This window comes from Labeo rohita, chromosome 22 (assembly GCF_022985175.1).
Source record: "Labeo rohita strain BAU-BD-2019 chromosome 22, IGBB_LRoh.1.0, whole genome shotgun sequence".
Taxonomy (NCBI): domain Eukaryota; kingdom Metazoa; phylum Chordata; class Actinopteri; order Cypriniformes; family Cyprinidae; genus Labeo; species Labeo rohita.
The window spans coordinates 42762747-42784335 of NC_066890.1; the positions used below are offsets into that span (position 1 = coordinate 42762747).

Here is a 21589-nt window from a genome sequence, read left to right on the forward strand (position 1 = left end):
GGAAATACGGGTGATTTTCCTGTCAGGAAAACTGTTTTTCTCACCCTTTCTCTTGCTTGAAGCCGCTGTGTGGTCAGTTCAAACCTCTCTCGCTCAGTGTCAAGCTGTTCAACATGCAAATCCTTGAAAGCACATGAATGAGAAGGTCTGAAGAGGTTTTTCTGGAGATGTAAGAAATCGAGACATCCTGTTGTGTCCAACGACTGGAGATAGTGGCCGATCTCAGGAGAGGATTTTCTGTTTGTGTTGCATGTTTATCTGACGACTTTTCAGAAGTTTTTCTGGCTTTGAGGAAGCAGACATGTCTTATCTTCGCATTTTGGGACTCATGGTACTGTGGACTTCACACATTCAAGTAAGTTGCATGAAAAGTTGTTTGCGTCTTTAGGTTACTTTTTTAACGATTTGTTATCACCTTAATACGAATGTCTCCAGGTTACTACCATAGTACGTGTCCAAAACAAAAATCAATATTATCACGGTACCATGTTTACTTTTTGTGACTGATCATTGTATCATGGTACTGGCCCATTACACTTTTGTAGGAGTGGTGTAACTTTTAATAAATAATACTTTTTGGACATGTAATATGGTAATACCATTGTATAATACTATGTACATGCCTGGCAAAAAGTGGCAATGCAGTGGTACATTTCTGATATCAGATGATAATGGTATTTTGATTTGTACTATAGTTATTTACTATGATATCGCAGTATCGTAGACACATTCAGGAAACTTGCAAGAAAAGAGGTTGGTAATGCTTTTATCTTCGTATTTAAATGATTTGTTAAAAGATTTTATGGACATGCACCAAGGCAATTCCATAGTATTTAAGGGCCATGTAAATACGATACCATAAAAAATACTATGGTATTTTTTGTATTTGGACCATGCTTAATTATAATGGTATTTACATGCTACTCCAACATACTTCCATTAATACCATAGTACTTGCCCAAAACAAATTAAAATCGTTGTCCCAATGGTATCACATTTACTCCCATCGTAGTCACATTTTTGGTATTTTTGTAACTGATTACTCAACCATGGTACTGACTTTAAATAATGGTTTTATGGCATGTACTGTGGTAATACAATGGTTTTCGTTGAAAAACTGTGCAAATGCCTTACAAACATAGGTGGTACCGTGGTACATTGCTGATATCATATGACACTTTTGTTTAGACTACAGATATACCAGGGTTTTTAGATACAAACCATGGTAAACAATGATAGTACTATGGTACTTCACTTAAGTGGAAGCATATCATTCTTATGAGACATGTCCAAAACACATGGTACTTATGGTGTATGAATATGATATTATAACGTTTTTGGGCGTGTGCCATAATAATACCATGATATTTTAATGTTATAAAGTACACAGTGCAAATGCTATGGTATACGTATTTGAACTCGTCACTAAAATTTACCACAGAGTAGATTTGAGTTGAAAGAGTAGCTTTTCGCGTAAATCGCTTACGTTTTTGATTCATTAATGTTTTTTTTTTTTATAAATGGTTTGTGTTAACTGTGCACACTGGCGATTTGAAATGCTTGTTTTGGAGCCACCTTTTGGTTTGTGTCGTTTCAGGCCGTGTCTAATCGCTGCGATGCGCCCATCACAGTTCTTCACAGGACTCCATGTACATCCTGCGCCGCTTCCGCCGCCGTCGTTTGCCCGCGAGGATTCAGGAAGATCAACCAGAACCCAAATATCTGCAAGTGTGTGATTATCCAGGTTTTTCCTTTCTGTACGGTGAAAAAAAAAAATGTGTCTAATGTGTTCTGTCCTGCTTCAGATACGTTGTGCAAATCGGTAGTCGTCAAGTAGAGCTATCAGGGTGCTCTCATACCTGTCAGAGCGATAGGACAGTCCAACACTGCTGTCCGGGCTTCTGGGGGTCATTGTGCTTGCGTGAGTTTTGACACTTCAGATACATTTTTGAAATGTGTTAGTTTTTAGGAAATATAATTTATTATTATAAATTAATATTGTATTTAAATAAATTAAAATCGATATAGGCCTAATGTAAATGTCATAATAGTTTTTCATATCACTATACAGTAGGCTATGTCAGTTTCTTATGAAATGTACCAGTTAAGTATGGTTATGTGGTTAAATATCTAAACTGGTAACCCAAAGATTGCTCAAATGCACTTTACGTTGCTTTAGGTAAGAAAGTATCTACTAGCTAAATGATGAATATTCTAACCAGTCCATGTTTTTTTCAGCTTGCCCTAGTTCGTCAGGAAAGATATGTAATGGTTATGGTACATGTGAACCTGAAAATGGCACCTGTGTTTGTAATGTAAGTGCATATGAATTACATTCTTTTACTTAAAGTAAATTTTAAAATGTACCTTTAAAGCAAATTCGATTTTTTTGTTTGTTTTGTTTACAAAAACACATGCACATTTATTTATATGTTTGTTTGCCTTGTTTTGGCAAGTAATATAACAAACAAACAAATAAATAATGTAAATTACAGTTACTTTTTAAAAAATGTTCATCTACTTAAATTTTAAGTAACAATATAAACTAAATAAATTTTAATGTTATTAATAACTAACAGTAAATTTGTAAATTATTAAAATGTATTTTATTTCAGTTTTATAGTAACGCAACATTTTTAGATGCTCATTATTTATTTATTTATTTAAATAAGCTTTGTTCAATGACATTTGTATCTAATAATAATAATCAACAATTTTTCAGGAGGGATATACAGGTATTGCGTGTCAGAATTGTTTGAATGAGAACACTTATGGAGACCACTGCCGTTCAGGTGTGTCATTTATAACGATTTCTTCTACCAAAAACTAATAATCACTATGTTTAGAGATAAAATTGTCTAACTGTAAATCTATAGAGTGCAACTGTGTGCATGGAAAGTGTAACTCAGGACCGGACGGAGACGGTGAATGTTACTGTCAGCCACCATATTCAGGACCAAAGTGTGATAAGGGTAATTTAGGGACTATTTCTATATGTTTGTCTAAAGGTGTTGCAATAAATTTTGTAAATCACACGTATTGTTTTCTGTGCAGTTTCTTCATCTTGCTCAAACTGCCCAGCCTATTCTTACTGTAAGGGAGACAGCACAAACGCTGTGTGCGAATGTCTGCCTGGATACAAGAAGATCGGAAATGCATGTATAGGTACTTCTGATGTTTAGCTACATGTTAAATATCACATTAAATATATGTTTTGTGTCACATTTTGAAAATGTAGGTTAATTTTCTACTGATTTTAATGTAGTGGGTAACAATTTAGTTATTGATTGATTACATTCAGAATTGCAAACATTTTTTATATTGCAAGTTACGTTTAAATATATAAGGCAGCCTGTACTTAAATATTTGCATAGATTTTCCAAAACATTGGATGAAGCCAGGTTTAAAATAGATGTTTAATTTTATTGACATATTAGAGTTAAAGCTTTTTACTGAAGGGATTTTGGATATCTCTTTTCATCGCTTCATAAATCAGAAAATACTGGTGACGGCAAGAAAATATATATTTTAACCATGTTTTAAGGATAAAATGTTGTATAAAACCAGGCGAATGACATATGTACAAACCCTTCTGTAAAATCCTTCAGAATATAGATGGGAATAAAACTGTAAGTTTTGGTGTATGTAAGTGCTACTGAAGTGAAGGAAAAACTAAACTAAGCCAAATAACCTGAAATCTCAAAATTTAAAACGATTTATTTTTTCATGTAGTGTCTTGACTTCACATTTCTCAACCATTTTTAAGGCTAGTTCCTATCCATCATCGTTTCTATTCTGTTCTAGGCGTGTGTTCACCAGGGATTTGTGATGCGAACGCTAAGTGTTCATTTAGCGGTGGGAAGTTTCAGTGTGAGTGTGAAGAGGGATTCAGAGGAGATGGCAAACACTGTGTTCCCATCAACCCCTGTGACACTAATAACGGAGGCTGTACTGTAGAGTCAACGGCCTGTGAATTCACAAGCCCAGGAAAGGTCAGCAATGCATTGTGGGACAGAATCTAAATTTGAAACTAATGTCGAATTCAATGCAGATTGAGTTTTGTGTGTGTTTCTCTCCAGTCAAAATGTGTGTGTTTGCCTGGAATGGAATCGTCCGACCCGTCCAAGGGCTGCACGCAAAAATCGGCCTGCACACCGGGTTCATGCCATGTCAGCGCCCACTGCGAGACCAACTCAGATGGCACACCCAGGTCTGTCCCGGTGCTTCCCTCATGATAATATGACAAAGACAACTTTCACTTCCTGCAACATCACTGTAATGACTGAGAGAATCTCACAAAACATGTCCAAGTCTATCTAGGTCACATTTCACCCCCCAAAATGTGAGAATGAAAAAACATAATCATATTTGTGACCCTGGACCAAAAAAACAGTCATAAGTGTCAGTTTGAAAGCTGAATAAATAAGCTTTCCATTGATTTAAGTTTGTTTGGATAGGACAATATTTGGCTGAGATACAACTGTTTGAAAATCTAGAATCTGAGGGGGCAAAAAAATCTAAATATGGAGAAAATCGCCTTTAAAGTTGTCCAAATGAAGTTCTTAGCAATGCATATTACTAATCAAAAACTCAAGTTTTGATATATTTATGGTAGGAAATTTCCAAAATATCTTCATGGAATATGATCTTGACTTAATACCCCAATGATTTTTGGCATAAAAGAAAAATAATAAAATAATATAGTAATATAGTTTACTATAATCTATAACCCATACAATGTATTGTTGGCTATTGCTACACATGTACCCGTGGTACTTACAACTGGTTTTGTGGTCCCGGGTCACATTTATTATACTTGGAATTTTCAAAATTTTAAATGACAGTAACACAATTTGTTTTCCCACACTTATTAAATATATATACATATATTATTGATTTAAACACCTTGAAAAGGACCATAAAAATGATCTTTACTGTCAAATATTTTCTGGATCTTCTCTGTTTTTGTTTTGCTCCATCCATCAGAGGACATTCAAAATGTTTTATTTAGTAAGTTAATGCTGCATTTTCTTAATAAAAATATCAGTATCACAATATTTACAATCTAAAGATACTTATTTAAATATCTGGTTGCATTACAGTAATATTAAATGTAAATAATTAAGAAAAGATTTTTTTTTCTTTTTGTCATTGCAATGCAATCAATCGGTTAATGCTCCTAAAATAGACTTATTTTTCTTTAAATTTTAGAAATTATATTTTGTTCAATTAAGCTTATTTTTTTGGAACATTGCAATTTTTTAAATTGTTTTAAATATAAATCAGCATAAATTAAGATTAATCAATATATAAATTTGGTATGCATTTAAAAATTTTCATTAGAAAAGGTGCCCACCTATGTTCGTCCACAAGTGAAAATGTGCAGTAGTGAGCAAAACACACACACACACACACACATGTTGTGTTTACATGTTTTATGGGGACATTCCATAGGCGTAATGGTTTTTATACTGTACAAACCCTATTTTCTATCGCCTTCTACACCTACCCTACACCTAAACCTAGCCCTCACAGGAGACTGTGCACACTTTTACTTTCTCATTCTGCATGATTTATAAGCCTGTTTCCTCATGGGGACCTCACAAATGTCCCCACAAGGTCAAAATTTACTGGTATTACTATCCTTGTGGGGACATTTGGTCCCCATAACATGATAAATACCAGGTGCACACACACACACACACACACACACAAATGTTTGTTTTTGTGAATTGTGGGGACTTTCCATAGACTTCTATAGATTTTATACTGACCAAACGATATTGTCTATCTCCTAACCCAACCCTAACCCTAAACCTAGCCCTCACAGAAAACATGTTTGCATCTATTACACTTTCAGATAAACATCATTTACTATTTTTAATAATTTTTTAATGTCAAAAATTTCAGGTTTTACTATCCTTGTGGGGACATTTGGTCCCCACAATGTAGCAAAAACAAGTACACACACAAACTGATTTGATCATAAATGGGGCTTTATTGCCTTTTAAGTATTAAATATGAAAAAATGCATGTTTTTAATCAAACTTCTTCTTAATGGAAGTTTCTTGAAAATGAAAAGCTAAACAACCCTTCCCTGAACATTATGAAAACATCATGTAGAAATTGCATTAACTGCTCACTGGCTCCCCCTTGGAAGAAACACTCATGTATGGCATTTTTAACACACATCTGTGTAGTAATGTACTGAATTGTGTTGATTATGATATTATTGGTCGTAAAACAATTGCATCCCTTATGAAAATTAACCATGGGTTTATTATAGTGAAAGTGTAGTAACAATGTTTTTTTTGCCAGATTGATTACCATTTGTATAACCACAGTTTTAATACAAATACCATAGTTAAACTATGGCTAGTGTAGCAAAGCCATGATTTACTTGTGGTTACCAAGGTTTAACTACAATAACCATGATTTTGATTTTATTTGTAGTAAAAACACAGCTAATTTAATAAGGGATGACCTTGTAAAGAGATCAGTAATGAGTGATTTTGTTGCGTCATGAATAGCCAAGATGTTTCACTCAGATGCTCGCAGAAGGCCGGGGGTATAAACCGAGACGTTTCATTCTTTCAGCTGCCGCTGCAATGCTCAGCAGATCGGCGATGGCAGACGTTGCTATGGTAACCTCATGGAAAGAGTTCTGGAGCTGGACAGAGAGGGCAGTCAGGCAGGAAACCTCACTGGAAGCGTTCGGTTCTTTGGTGGGTTCACTGAGATCACCAGACCTGCTTTCCCGCTCTTTTTTCCTCATCCAACCTTGAGTGAACAATCGAGTTTGTTTTATCAGTTTAAAAGCAGCCAATGCTGACAGTGTGTTGTGTTTTTCAGAGCAAGCGTGCGAGTTCACACTCAGCCAGCACGGCCCGTTCACTGCGTTCATTCCTGTGGGACAGAATTCATTCCAAGTGGGTTGAAGCAGATTGAAAAACACCCAAACAGTGGCCTGGCACTTTGTGTTTCATATCCTCATAATGTTTCCTGTTTTTTTGTGTGACAACTTCCTGTTTGTTGAGAGCAGATGTTTACGTGTGCTGTGCTCTTCAGGCGCTTGCAGGGAAATCCTCGAGCAGCGTCCTGAACGCAGTGTGCAAAAATCACCTCATCCTCGGACAGAAACTCTACAGTGATCTGGAGGGGAAAGACATGTGGATGTACGGAGGAGAAAAGATCAGATTCAAAACAAAAAAGGTGTCTGTCTATCTATCTATCTATCTATCTATCTATCTGTTCTGTCAATCATTCTGTCATTCCATCTGTTGTACTATAGTTTCTAGATCTACAATTCTACATCATTCTACATTAATCGTTCTATCATTCTATTTATTGTTCCGTCACTCTGTTGTTCTACCATTCTATCTACTGATTTATCATTCTATCGCTTTATCATTCTGTCAATCATTCTATCATTTTATCATTCTATCCATCATTTTACCATTCTATCTATCATTCTATCATTCTACCATTCCGTCGTTCCATCATTCTGTCTGTTTAATCATTCTATCCATAATTTTACCATTCTTTCATTCTAACATTCTATCGTTCTTCCATTCTATTGTTCTATCATTCTATCGTTCTATCGTTCTGTCATTCTATCTATTATTCTATCAATCGTTCTTCCATTCTATCTATCATTCTATCATTCTATCATTCTATTTATTATTCTATCTATCTATCATTCTTCCATTCTATCTATCATTCTATCGTTCTATCATTCTGTCTATCGTTCTATCACTTTAATGTTCTACCATTTCATCTATCGTTCTGCCATTCTGTCTATCGTTTAATCCTTTAGATATATCGTTCTATCATTCTTTTGCTTTTCCTTTCTATCATTCTGTCGTTTCACCATTCTATCTACCATTCTGCTGTTCTATCTATTGTTCTATAATTCTGTCGTTCCATCATTCTGTCTATTGTTTAATCATTCTATCCATCATTTTACCATTCCATCATTCTAACATTCTATCTATCGTTCTTCCATTCTATCGTTCTTCCATTCTGTGTATCGTTCTATCATTCTATCGTTCTATCATTCTATAGTTCTATCATTCTATCATTCTATCTATTATTCTATCAATCATTCTTCCATTCTATCTACCATTCTATCATTCTATCGTTCTTCCATTTTATCATTCTATTATTGTATCTATCTATCGTTCTTCCATTCTATCTATCATTCTATCATTCTATCGTTCTACCATTCTGTGTATCGTTCTATCATTCTATCGTTCTACCATTCTATCATTCTATCGTTCTTCCATTTTATCATTCTATTTATTATTATATCTATCGTTCTTCCATTCTATCTATCATTCTATCATTCTATCATTCTATCATTCTGTCTGTCGTTCTATCACTTTAACGTTCTACCATTTCATCTATCGTTTAACCATTCAATATATTGTTCTATCATTCTTTTGCTTTTCCATTCTGTTATTTTATTTTTTGTTCTATCATTCTATCATTCCACCATTCTATCTATCGTTCTACCGTTCTATCTATTGTTCTATCATTGTATTTATCATTTAACCATTCTACCATTCTGTCATTCCATCATTCTGTCTATTGTTCAATCATTCTATCCATCATTTTACCATTCTATCTATCGTTTTATCATTTTATCGTTCTACCATTCTGTCTGTCTTTTGTTCTATCACTTAAATATTCTACTGTTCAATCATTCTACCATTCTACCTATCGTTCTATCATTCTATCTATTGATCTATCATTCTATGTATCATTTTACCATTCTGTCTATTTTTCCATCATTCTATCTATCGTTCGATCACTCTGTCGTTCTACTGTTCTATCTATCATTCTACCGTTCTATCTATCATTCTATCCTTCTCTCTATCATTTTACCATTCTATTATTCTATCATTCTGTTTATCGTTTTACCATTCCATCTATCGCTCTACCATTCTGTCTATCATTTTATAATTTTTATCATTCGGCCGTTCTATCTACTACCATTCTGTCTGTGGTTGTATCATTCTATCTATCGCTCTTATAATTTTCTCTATTATTCTATCTGTCATTCTAACATTCTATCATTCTGTTATAGTATCTATCATTCTTTCTATCTATCTGTTTTTCTGTCTCATCCATTTATGCATCAATCCATTGATTTTTGCATGTGTCCACAGCACTTTATCCTGATGAGGGATCCAGACGTGTTGTTTACTATACTTGAGAGCGATATCCCAGCATCCAACGGAATAATTCATATTATTGACAAGCCCTTTACTCTTGCTCATGTCGAGTCTTCAGACAACAACATGGAGGTAAAACCATTCAAACTATTTCACTACCAGCTGATCTAATAATATCTGATGAAATGGCACACAGCATCAGACTCAACACCCTCTAATGTATATATTCTTTTCTGCAACCTCAAGTTCTCCTCAAAGACCATCGGGGAGATTTTCAGAGAGGATGACAGGTTCAATCGATTCCTGTCTCTGGTTGATGTGAGTGATCTCCTCTCACACTCTTTTCCTGCATTTCTCCACTGAACCCAAGCACTGAGAACATTATTTCTCTTTTTGCTGCAGAATTGTGGAGCCTTGTTGCCCGTCAGAGGTTCAGGTCCACTTACAGTGTTTGCTCCAACCAACACAGCCATAGACAAATCCAGGGATGGAAGTCTTATGTACATGCTGAATGATGTAAGCTGCCATTATGTGCTTTTTTGCCCCAAATGGAATTGGATTTGTATAAACAAATGATTCAGAACACATATTTACTCACTGTTTCAATCAAATCTTTAGGATATTCATATATTTGTTCACATAACACACACTGATCTTTCATCTCTTTGTTATAAAGGCCAAACCAAAGCTCCAGATGCTTCTGAAACACCATATGTTCTCCCTGGCCGCTGTGAGTCTCCTTTGACATACAAAATCGTTTCCCACAGTTAATTTGACTTTAAAATGAGGCATTTATGAACGTTGCTTCCCATAAAATGGTTTGTCGAATGCAATTTTCTTGAAATTGAAAGCTGGGAAAGCACATATTAGCTTTTTAAAAAGCTAATAGTGTTTTGTTTGTCGCAACCTGCAAAACTGATTTGCTACATGCTAATGCTAGTCACTTGTAGGTTATATTAAAACTAGAGACCTTCCTATTCTAGAGAGCATTTGATTGGGCAAAAATGTGTATGCCTGTGAGTTTATTTGGGTCAAATTGGGTTATTGAGGCATATTTTTGGGTCATATCTAGATGGTAAACCTATTTCTGTGAAGCTCTTGTGAGATTAGCATTTGCTGCCTCCAAGGTTAAGTGTAGGGTTGTTGTAGGACTCAGCGTATGAGTGTTGAGTCAATTTCGTGAGAGTTTTCACCATAATGGAGTTACCATTTGGACATAAATACTTTTGGACCATTTTCCAACTGCTTTTTTATAAGGTAACTGTGTTTGTCAGTGTTTAACAGCATACTGATAGCCTTAAAGCTAACAGACGTAAACTAAAGTTTTGTTTGATGACATCTTTAAACTAGGTTGTAACCCTGGTGAAAAAAACAGCATATGCTGGTAGGCATGTTTTGATGCTGGTCCTTGACCAGCAACATGACCAGCATAAACCAGCAAAGGACCAGCAAAAACCAGCAAAGGACCAGCATAAACCAGCTAAGGACCAGCTTAAACCAGCATCAAAACATACCTACCCAGCATCCCAGCGTCAAAACATATCAGCCAGCATATGCTGTTTTTTCACCAAGGAAATGAAATATTTAGTAGAATATTTGGGTCAATGAGTTTTAAAATAATAGTAAAATGCATTTTTGAGTTAAACTAGTCTTATACATCTGGTTAAATTTTCAACCCAGTTTCATAGTTGTGAAATGGCTAACATATGTCACATGTCTTTGGCTTAGGTCACTGTGGACCAGCTTGCTAGCATGTCTGAGATTACAACAATGGCCAATGAGGTCTTAAGGATCAATGTCTCTGAGGATGTAAGTGAAAATGTGCTTTACTGATTACAGTGGCTGTAGCTCCTAATGGGAATGAGCAATTTTTATGAAATTTGGTGCAAATGTGTTGGACCTCATTCTGTTTTCAAGTAAAAAATTTGGTGACTTAGCGGCATTGTAGTAATGGGAAACTGAAAAAAGATCAGACTGCTGTTTTATGCTCTCTCAATCAATTCACAGGGAAGAGTCTTCCTGGGCGACAAAGGAATACCTCTCGAAACGAAAGACATTGTCGCATCCAATGGAATCATTCACCTGGTTGATGGACTTCTTGTACCTTCCTCCATTGTGCCCATAATGCCCCATCGGTGTGACATTAATGGGAGCAGGATCTCCTTGGTAGGTGCCTTTTTATGTGTGACTACACAAATAATTGAATTCAACATCATTTTATGTTACATGCATATGGATAATAAAACATCTGTGCAGTGAATTAAAAAAAAAAAAGTTGCTTCTTTTCATAGGGTACCTGTGTCCGATGCAGCCATCTCCATGAGACAAATTGTCCACCTGGAAGTGTTGAGCTGGTATTTGATGTTTCCAATTATTTATGAACTGTATACCCATTAATACATCTATAATCCATATGCAGTTGTTAAAAGGTATTTTAAATGAATGCATTTTTAAAGTTACAACAACCAGTGAACATCACATTTGGGCTTTTTTCACCATGGTAGGCAGATCATATTAGAGGCTGCTCACCAGTTCCTGATCGCCGATGGTCGTACTCTATCTATGAGGAAGGCTGTGCCAAATACTGCAACATTACTGAGAAGGTATGACAACAAAGTCTCAGATCCCAAATACTAACACAACCTTCCATAAATTGCTGCTAATATTGGGTTACGGAAGTAAAAACTCTATTGATTTTCTCTATAGGTAAATTGGTTTTTAATGATGACTTATAAACCTTTCAAGACAGATCTACTATATGCTACAAGGTCTATCTATCTATCTATCTATCTATCTATCTATCTATCTATATCATTCTATCGTTGTCTATCGTTATATATCGTTCTACTTTGATCGTTTTATCATTCTATCTATCGTTCTATTACTCTATAGTTCTGTCATTCTATCTGTCGTTTCACCGTTCTATCTATTGTTCTACTATTCTATCTATTGTTCTGTCATTCTCTAAATCATCCTATCTATTGTTTTTTCATTCTATCATTCGTTCTGTCATTCTATCTATTCTAGCATCTATCTATTGTTTTACCTTTCTATCAGTCTATAATTCTATCGTTCCACTATTCCATCTATCATTCTACCATTCTGTCAGTCTATCTGTCTATCGTTCTATCATTCTACTATTCCATCTATCGCTATACCATTCTATCTATCGTTCTATTGTTTTATCATTCTATCATTCTATCTGTTGTTCTACCATTCTATCTATTGTTCTGTCATTCTATCTACTCTAGCATTCTATCTACCGTTTTACCATTCTATCGGTCTATCATTCTGTCGTTCCACTATTCCATCTATCATTCTACCATTCTATCTATCGTTCTATCATTCTGTCGCTCTGTCATTCTATCTATTGTTCTACCGTTCTATCTATCATTCAGCCATTCTGTCGGTCTATCATTCTATCGTTCTACCATTCTGTCTATTGTTCTACCGTTCTATATATCATTCTGCCATTCTATCGGTCTATCATTTTATTGTTTTTATCATTCTACCATTCCATCTATCGTTCTACCATTCTATCTATCGTTCTATCATTCTGTCGCTCTGTCATTCTATCTATTGTTCTACCATTCTATCTATCATTCAGCCATTCTGTCGGTCTATCATTCTATCGTTCTACCATTCTGTCTATTGTTCTACCGTTCTATATATCATTCTGCCATTCTATCGGTCTATCATTTTATTGTTTTTATCATTCTACCATTCCATCTATCGTTCTACCATTCTGTCTATCGTTCTATTGTTTTATCATTCTATCTCTATCATTCTATCTATTGTTCTACCGTTCTGTCTATCGTTCTGTCATTCTGTCTATTCTAGCATTCTCTTTATCATTTTACCATTCTATCGGTCTGTCATTCTATCGCTCCAGCATTCTATCTGTTGTTTTGCCATTTTATTCTTCTATCACTCTAACATTCTATCATTTTACAAATCAATCTATTGTTCTGCCATTCCATCTATCGTTTCTACCATTCTGTCCTTCTACTGTTCTATCATTGTACGATTATATCTATCATTTTAGCATTCTATCATTCTAGCATTTTATCTATCATTCTATCATTGTTATTTGAGCATTCTATCATTCTGTTAATAATTATATTATTCTGTCATCTTTAATAGAATTAATCATGAAAAACTACATTTTCCATGATTCAGTACAAAATACTTTGAGCTGCTGTGAGAAAATCACTCTACAAGAGCTTGTAAATAAGCGCATATTTTGCAATAAACTCCAAATACATTGTTTCTACAGATGCAATCAGCAACTTCAAATGAGTAGTTTTATATTTCACCATTGTTTAATTCGATTATGTCATTTGCAGTGGTTCATGGGATTGTAGTTCTTTCCCTTACTAAAGTTGTTAAATAATTTTTTTTTTTTTTTTTTCAAATCAAAGTTTGTAATGTTGTGATTTTTCTCATAGCTGGTCGGCTTGGTTCATGGCTTTTAAACTTTTAATGAGGAGTTTTAAATTTTTATGGGAAAAATGAATCCCAAAAATACTTCCGGAACCAACACTGAAAAAGTGAACGGGCGCTAATGCACTTAATTTATAACAAATAATCTGCATGAATATGGAAGTTTGGAAGACGTGCGCCATCTTGTTTTCAGACGCCGCAGTGTTGCAGGGGTTTCTATGGGCCGGACTGTAAACCGTGCATTGGAGGCTTCAAACAGCCATGTTATAATAAAGGGACTGTAAGTATGCAAATATGAACTTACTACGGTCAGTGGCTGGAATTTCTGGTGTTTATTTGTCATGTGTCTGTCCGTAGTGCTTTGACGGCATCAGCGGGAATGGCTCCTGTAAATGTGAACCAGCATTTACGGGTGTGGGCTGCCACCTCTGCTCGGACCCCAACAAACATGGAGAGAATTGTGATGAAGGTGACATTATATTCATTATATACTTTCAAAGTACCTCCTTCTGTCTCTTTGTCCAAACTATGACCCCGCTGGTACAGTACCAGCCATCGTGACCTTCACTTCTGCTTGCGCTCTGTTTGCTCGTGTAGATTGCCGCTGTGTCCATGGCGTGTGTGATAACAGGCCTGGTACTATGGGGGTGTGTAGGAGAGGATCCTGTCGGGACGGGTTTTCAGGGGAGCTTTGTGACCAGACCGCCACCCCCTGCAATTCAGACGGCGTCCTCGAGCACTGCCACATTCACGCTAAATGTGTCTACAACAACGGCCAAACTATGTTAGTGTCACTTGAACATGATGTGTAGATCATTGTAGACTGCAATAAGGTATTTTATTTTATTTTAGACTAGACTACACTAGACTAGACAACCGTATGGCAAATGTTTTTTGTTTTAATATTGTATGCATTTATTTTAGTTTAGTTTAGACAACTTTTGGGAAATATTTATCTTTTTGAACCCAATACTTTTACAGTGCACATTATTTTATTTTATTTTATTTTATTTTATTTACCATCAGGTATTTTTTAACAAACCAATATTTTTGTCATCAATGTTAGTTTGGAGTCACTTTATTACAGTTACTTTATTATTTCATTTTATTTAACAATTATTTTTTATAACCCAATATCTACAGTTGACATTGTTTTATTTTATTTTATCTTATTTTACCATCAGGTTTTTTAAATTATTTTTTTACAACCCAGTTTTTTTATTCTGTGATGCATGTTGCATTATTTTATTTATTATTAGTGTACAGCCACTTTTTTACGGTTAATTTATTTTATTTTACAGTCAGTGTTTTTTTACTATTTTATTATTTTTATTTACATTTTTGGTAAATATTTAGCAGTTTTTGCAACCAATACTTATACTCTACAGTGGGCATTATTTTGGTTTATTTTATTTTATTTTATTTTACCGTCAGGTTTTTAAATAAAAAAAAAAATTACAACCCAATTTTTTCATTTTGTGATGCATGGTACATTATTTATATATTTAATATTAGTTTGCAGTGACCTTTTTACAGTTGCTTTATTTTATTTTATCTTAGATAACATTTTTGGTAAATATTTGGCAATTTTTGCAACCAATACTTATACTTTACAATGGCCATTTATTTATTTTATTTTATTTTATACAACATTTTGACAAATATTTGGCTTTTTTATAACCCAGTATTTTTACTCCGTAAAATACATTATTTTATTTTATTTATTATTATTATTATTTTTTTTTTTTTTTTTTTTTTAACTCAGTACTTTTACTGCAATGCCATTGAAGTAAGCATATTTGTAATGGCAGTTTATGTACTGCCTTAATAATGGCCATCTATCTTTGGCATGTTATTGATTATCACACATTGTGCTATAGGTGTGTTTGTTTGCCTGGATACGAAGGAGACGGTTACACCTGCACTGAAACTAATCCCTGCCTCCAGCCTCAGAGAGGAGGCTGCGACACCAATGTGAGATTTACTTCCATTTTCCAGCACTTTGCCTTTAACCCTCAATAAAGAAAATATGCGTATATACAGAGATCAGAATCGGTGAATCATTTCCATGAAGCGAACAAACCAATCGATTCAATCAAATCAGATTTTTCAACATTAATAGAATGAACCAATTCACTAGAATCTACTAGACTTTCCAGTATCTTTCTAAAAGTCATGTTGAGCTTAACTCAGGGTTTTTGTGTGTGTGTTTTATAGGCCGGATGTATATACGATGCAGGAAAGGTGAGCTGTGTTTGTATGGAAGGATGGACAGGTGATGGACGTTTGTGTGTGGGGATCAATAGCTGCATGAGCGAGACTCGTGGTGGATGTCATGAAAATGCAGAATGCATAGCCACCGGACCAGGACAGGTAATAGTGAACAAGCTGTTAGGATACAGTTGACCATTGCAAACCCAGTTTTGTTCAACTTATTTTTCTGTTCAGAATGACTGTAGATGCAGGAAAGGCTTCATGGGAGATGGCATTGTCTGCAAAGTTGTAAACCCCTGCTTGTCAGATAATGGAGGCTGCCATTCTCTGGTCTGTATTTCATACTTGCAGATTTATCTTTTAAATTCATCTGTATGTGTCAGAACAAACTGTCAAAATACAGATGCTGGTGTGATTATGCTGAAATTATATTTAAGGCTAGCATTTTTTTATATGTGCAAGAGCTAGCATGTAATGTGGTGTAACTGTTTAATAATGTATCCAGGCCACATGTAAAATGAAGAGCCCTGGAATACGTGAATGCGTGTGCCGAAGCGAATATGAAGGCGATGGACTCACATGTTATGGAAACATGCTTGTGGTAAGATAATTTATGCATTTATTTAACTGTAAGGTTAGAAATTAGCTATCAATAACATTGTTTTTAGACTTTTTGAAATACTTCAGAAAACTGTTTAGGAATAAATAATAGCAATACGATTTTAATTTTATTTAATTCGTTTTTTAATTCTTAAGAATCTGTACTAATAATTAAACATTAAAACATTAAAAAAAAAAATCAATTTGAAACTTAGAAATGAACATATACACAAACCACAAAATAAAGTACAAATTACATTTTGACTGAAAAACGGCATACAGTTCTGTCAGCTAGAATGAGAATTCATTGAAAAAGGAATACTTTTTCATATTTCTTTTAAAATTAACAACAAATTTCAAAACATAAATAAAATAATAAAAAATATTTTTACATTTTCAAACAAAATATAGCTGCAAGCAGCAATTACTGGGGTTCAAGTGTTTTAAGAACTTTGAGCAATTATAGACAATTTATCACCAATAGATTTTTGACCAATAGATGGCACTTTATCCCAAATTAATGTGGTGTGGTTAACTATAGGTGGCGATTACACACACATAAATTGGTGCCAATACATCAAAGAATTGCCGAGAAACAGCCTTAGATCCATCTGGCAGTTTTCATATCTCCTGACCACTAGGTGGCACTGTGCGAAAACTGTGCAGGTAACCTCAGGACATGGTTGTCAAAACAACCTCCAAGTTTGGTCTGAATACGATAAAGCGTTGAGGAGATGTAGCCTCATGTCTGCTTTGGCGAGCTCTTCATTAAATTCTTTTGTGCGTTATTCGAGAACGGTTGAGTCAATCAAAAAGATTTTGATATCTTTATATTAGGACCATCTGAAGATGGTCTGTATCAATTTTGGTGAAAATTGGATGAACCATCTAGGACGAGTTTGAAAAAGTGGCTTTTTTACATAATGTCAAATATTTAAAGAACCATTTGATTTACAGCCATGGTTATAGAGGCAAAGTTGTTCAGAATGAGGAGATCTAACATATGATTTGAATAGTGTGTGTATGTGTGATAAATTATGTGACATATGAGGTGTAAAACCTGATAATGTCACCTAGTGGCTGATTTCTTTCATATTTCTTACACACCTCTAGAGTCAAACAGACCCAGTGAGTTTTGTTCCGATCAGCCTTCGTTAACCTCATCTAAAAGGTGCTCAAAGTTCATTGGCTAATGCCAGCCATGTTTTTCGGGTTACGTGAATGTCCTCATAGACACTTGTGGCACATTGGACAAAGCCGGCAAATTTCAAAACAGTCAGACTAATAGATGCATAGTTACAGCCATTTTCTTTCTTTTTTTCCTGTTATAGCACCACCAAGTGGTCGAACTCCACCATTTTTGTAATTTTACCAAAGCCTGAGCTCATTGAAATGTGCTCTGAGTTTGGTAAAAAATATCTCATTACGTTCAAGAGTTACAGCCGTTTTAGTAAAAGTGGACCTGCCTACTTCAAATGTTTTGGCATCCTGTTGCAAGCGTGAATCAACGATCAAAATTCTCTTTTCACCATGAGGGTCTCTAGATGATGAATGTGAAGTTTCGAGTCAATTGGAAAAATGGCCTGTGAGGAGTTCGGAGAAGTAGATTTTTAGGATAATCCAAAATGGCGGGAAAATTTCAATGACTTTTAATAATTATTCAGATTCCAGTGATATAAGACACTTGAGTCTATGAAAAACGGTCTAGGAATTATAAGTGATTTCACGTTTTTATCACTGTAGTGCCACCTATAGACCGTTTGGGGTGAGTCTTTTCCTATGTCTTCCCAAACTGATCTCTCTGCGTGATCAGTTTTACAGCAGAAGATGGCTTTACGCTCGAACCCCTAATGAATACAACATATATGAACAACATTCACAATAGATTTTTTCCTAAAACGTGATTTAGAGCAAAATCAGCATTTTAAGTAGAAACATATTGTTAAGTTGTTAATCGTTTTATTATTGTTTTTATTTTCAGGAGCTAGATGGAAACTCTGAGTTTTATCATTTCAACCGCTTCCTTCTAGTAAGTTCATCTTTACCCAAGCAAACTGTCAATTATTAAATTTACAATAATGTTGTGGTTACATATTGTGAGTATTTAATCAAATACTATTATATAACATTTGTGTGTTCGTCTGCAGAGACACAAAGTGATTGACAGTGACAGCAGAGTCACAGCTTTGGTTCCATCTAAAGCTGCTTTCAGAAACCTCAGCGATTCAGAGGAGTCATTTTGGTTTGATTATTACAGGCTTCCTCACCTTCTGCAGTAAGTATTTGGATTGACATCGAAAACTGATTTCTGAGATTTGCAAAAGAGGATAAATGCATTTCTTTTTGTGTGTAACTTCCCGCTAGAGTTCATTTTTTAGATGGGATATACACCTCTGAAGACTTACAGCAGCTGGTTGGTAAAACAGTCCAGACTATAGGAAAGACCAAATGGGAAGTCCAAAGCAACGGCAGGGTAACTGTCACACAAACCCCACCACTCAAATTAATTAATGTCTTTAATTGGTCATTTTTAACTGCTGTGGTGTGACTTGTTAACCCTCATGTCCCTAGGAGCTCATGATTGGCAATGCTACCATCCTTGCTCCAGACCTCAAGGCGATAAATGGGTGCATTCACATCATTGACACGGTAATTGAACTTAACACAAAGATTGTGTCTGCTTTAAAATATTATTCATCTTTGCATTATGTGTTTGCAATAAATGGGAAGAATTTTCTTGGAAGTATGGACACAAAAAAGAACATAGATAGCAATGACCTAAAATAACATAGAACACCTTAGCAACTGCATAGCAACAACAGAGCATTGCCTTAACACATTAGAATACTTTAGCAACTATATAGCAACAAGATAACAATGCTCTAAGAACTAACAGAACACCTTAGCAATTGCATAGCAACACCCTAGCAACAATAGAACATGCCCTAAAACATGTAGCAACAACATAGCAATGCCCTAAACACACTTAGAATATTTTAGCAACTACATAGCAACAAGATAGCAATGCTCTAAAAACACATAGAACACCTTAGCAATTGCATAGCAACACCCTAGCAACAACATAACATGCCCTTAAAACATGTAGACACCTTAACAACAACATAGCAACACCCTAAACACACTTAGAATACTTTAGCAACTACATAGCAGCAAGATAGCAATGCTCTAAAAACACATAGAACACCTTAGCAATTGCATAGCAACACCCTAGCAACAACATAACATGCCCTTAAAACATGTAGACACCTTAACAACAACATAGCAACACCCTAAACACACTTAGAATACTTTAGCAACTACATAGCAGCAAGATAGCAATGCTCTAAAAACACATAGAACACCTTAGCAATTGCATAGCAACACCCTAGCAACAACATAACATGCCCTTAAAACATGTAGACACCTTAACAACAACATAGCAACACCCTAAACACACTTAGAATACTTTAGCAACTACATAGCAGCAAGATAGCAATGCTCTAAAAACACGTAGAACACCTTAAAAATTGCATAGCAACACCCTAGCAACAAGAGAACATGCTCTAAAAACATCTAACAACAACATAGCAATGCCTTTAACAGACTTAGAATACTTTAGCCTTAGCCATTGCATAGCAACACCCTAACAACAACAGAACACATCTTAAAATCATGTAGAACACCTTAGCAACAAGATAGCAATGCTCTAAGAACACATAGAATACCTTAGCAATTGCATAGCAACACCCTAGCAACAACAGAACATGCCCTAAAAACATGTTAACACCTTAGCAACACTCTAAAAACATTTAGAACTCCTTAGCAACAACTTAGCAGCTTAACTTTATGGTGCCAAATACTGCACCAGGATCATTCAGAATTTCCTCTGAAAATATTCAGGTCTAGTTCAGACAAATTAATAACTTTGTTCTTTGAATTATGAAACATTTTCAGTTTTATGTTTTCAGTGTAACAAATTTGTTTTTCTGACAGATTCTTCGACCCCCTCTATCTGATTTCCCTCCACCGCCTCCCAGTTTGATGACGCTCCTGAACAACACACCAGAATTCAGCCTTTTCAGGCAGGCAGCTCTGGTGCGTCTCATCTAGAATTCAAATTTACTCAATATTTTTTAAAAAATGTACAAGAGTAACAGAATAAATTGTTACTTGAGCATAGTTGTCTCTGTCTTTTTAGCTGTACAATTTGGAAAACAGTATCCCAACTAGAGATTACACCATTTTAATCCCATCTGACAATGCCATACAGGAGTACCTGAAAAAAACTAATTTGACACAATTGGTGAGTCGAATTTTTTGAAATCATGTTAGATGTGTCTCATTCATAAAATTAATTGACAAGTCTCTTTTCAACAGAGCCTAGACATCGTAAAATATCACATAATTCTAGGCGAGCAACTCTTTCGGGAACACTTGGGCAATGGACTTTTCAAAAACACGTTTTTGGGAAATGGCACTCAGATCATGTTTTTTGTGGACATTGATAATCAGGTATTGCACAACCAACAATAACTCCTATTCTGTACAACACTTAGTCCTGACTAACTAGTCCTAAACTCCAGACAATGGCCAATGACGTTCCCATGAATGGAAGCTTCAATGAGACGAGGCATGGCACGGCGTTTGGGATCCCACGCGTCTTAGACCTTCACAAGAACCACTGCAGTAAAGATATCATTTTAAAAATTTCTGTAAGTTTCTGTTTGAATTTTACATGGTAAATCTCAAAGTGGCATAGCAGACGACATTTAGGAACATTTGCTTTCTTCGCAGGGTCGCTGTGGAGATTGTAATGCTGAACCGAAATGCCTCTATAATGCCAAACCTGTAAGACAATCTAGAGTCCTTTGTTGTTTTAGTTTACCATTTATTTGAAAGGAAATTAATGATGCATTCTCCTCTTCGTTTCTTCAGGTACAACCAAAGTATCCTCAAAATATGAAGTCAAACTGTAAATACAGGACAAGAGTTGGAAAAAAGAGAGTGAGTGTGCCAGGCTGTCATATAGACTGCTTGAGAACAACAAAGGTACTTAATTTTCTACCTTTTAACATCAGAAGCATACTAAGCATGTATGCAAACTCATATGCGACTAATTTTCCAATGCTTTGAACATGCACGGTCATGTTGTATGT

The 21589-nt window shown here is 35.2% G+C and overlaps 1 protein-coding gene across 1 annotated transcript in view; it reads left to right on the forward strand.

Moving 5' to 3' along the window:
- Positions 1-21589, forward strand: part of stab1 (stabilin 1) — a 41889-nt gene continuing 20300 nt past the window's right edge. Inside the window, exons 1-37 of the mRNA XM_051094599.1 lie at positions 1-355; positions 1598-1728; positions 1806-1921; positions 2239-2315; positions 2723-2792; positions 2877-2972; positions 3055-3165; positions 3805-3992; positions 4080-4210; positions 6598-6725; positions 6853-6929; positions 7069-7212; positions 9171-9308; positions 9423-9494; positions 9579-9692; positions 9853-9906; positions 10905-10985; positions 11184-11342; positions 11468-11530; positions 11681-11779; positions 13813-13899; positions 13977-14088; positions 14217-14403; positions 15500-15593; positions 15837-15992; positions 16068-16163; positions 16339-16434; positions 18415-18462; positions 18581-18708; positions 18798-18906; positions 19005-19082; positions 20427-20528; positions 20632-20736; positions 20811-20945; positions 21017-21145; positions 21228-21281; positions 21369-21482. Of these exons, the coding sequence (XP_050950556.1) occupies positions 302-355; positions 1598-1728; positions 1806-1921; positions 2239-2315; positions 2723-2792; positions 2877-2972; positions 3055-3165; positions 3805-3992; positions 4080-4210; positions 6598-6725; positions 6853-6929; positions 7069-7212; positions 9171-9308; positions 9423-9494; positions 9579-9692; positions 9853-9906; positions 10905-10985; positions 11184-11342; positions 11468-11530; positions 11681-11779; positions 13813-13899; positions 13977-14088; positions 14217-14403; positions 15500-15593; positions 15837-15992; positions 16068-16163; positions 16339-16434; positions 18415-18462; positions 18581-18708; positions 18798-18906; positions 19005-19082; positions 20427-20528; positions 20632-20736; positions 20811-20945; positions 21017-21145; positions 21228-21281; positions 21369-21482 (3933 nt within the window). The 5' untranslated portion in view covers positions 1-301. The remainder of the gene's footprint in view (positions 356-1597; positions 1729-1805; positions 1922-2238; positions 2316-2722; positions 2793-2876; positions 2973-3054; positions 3166-3804; positions 3993-4079; positions 4211-6597; positions 6726-6852; positions 6930-7068; positions 7213-9170; positions 9309-9422; positions 9495-9578; positions 9693-9852; positions 9907-10904; positions 10986-11183; positions 11343-11467; positions 11531-11680; positions 11780-13812; positions 13900-13976; positions 14089-14216; positions 14404-15499; positions 15594-15836; positions 15993-16067; positions 16164-16338; positions 16435-18414; positions 18463-18580; positions 18709-18797; positions 18907-19004; positions 19083-20426; positions 20529-20631; positions 20737-20810; positions 20946-21016; positions 21146-21227; positions 21282-21368; positions 21483-21589) is intronic.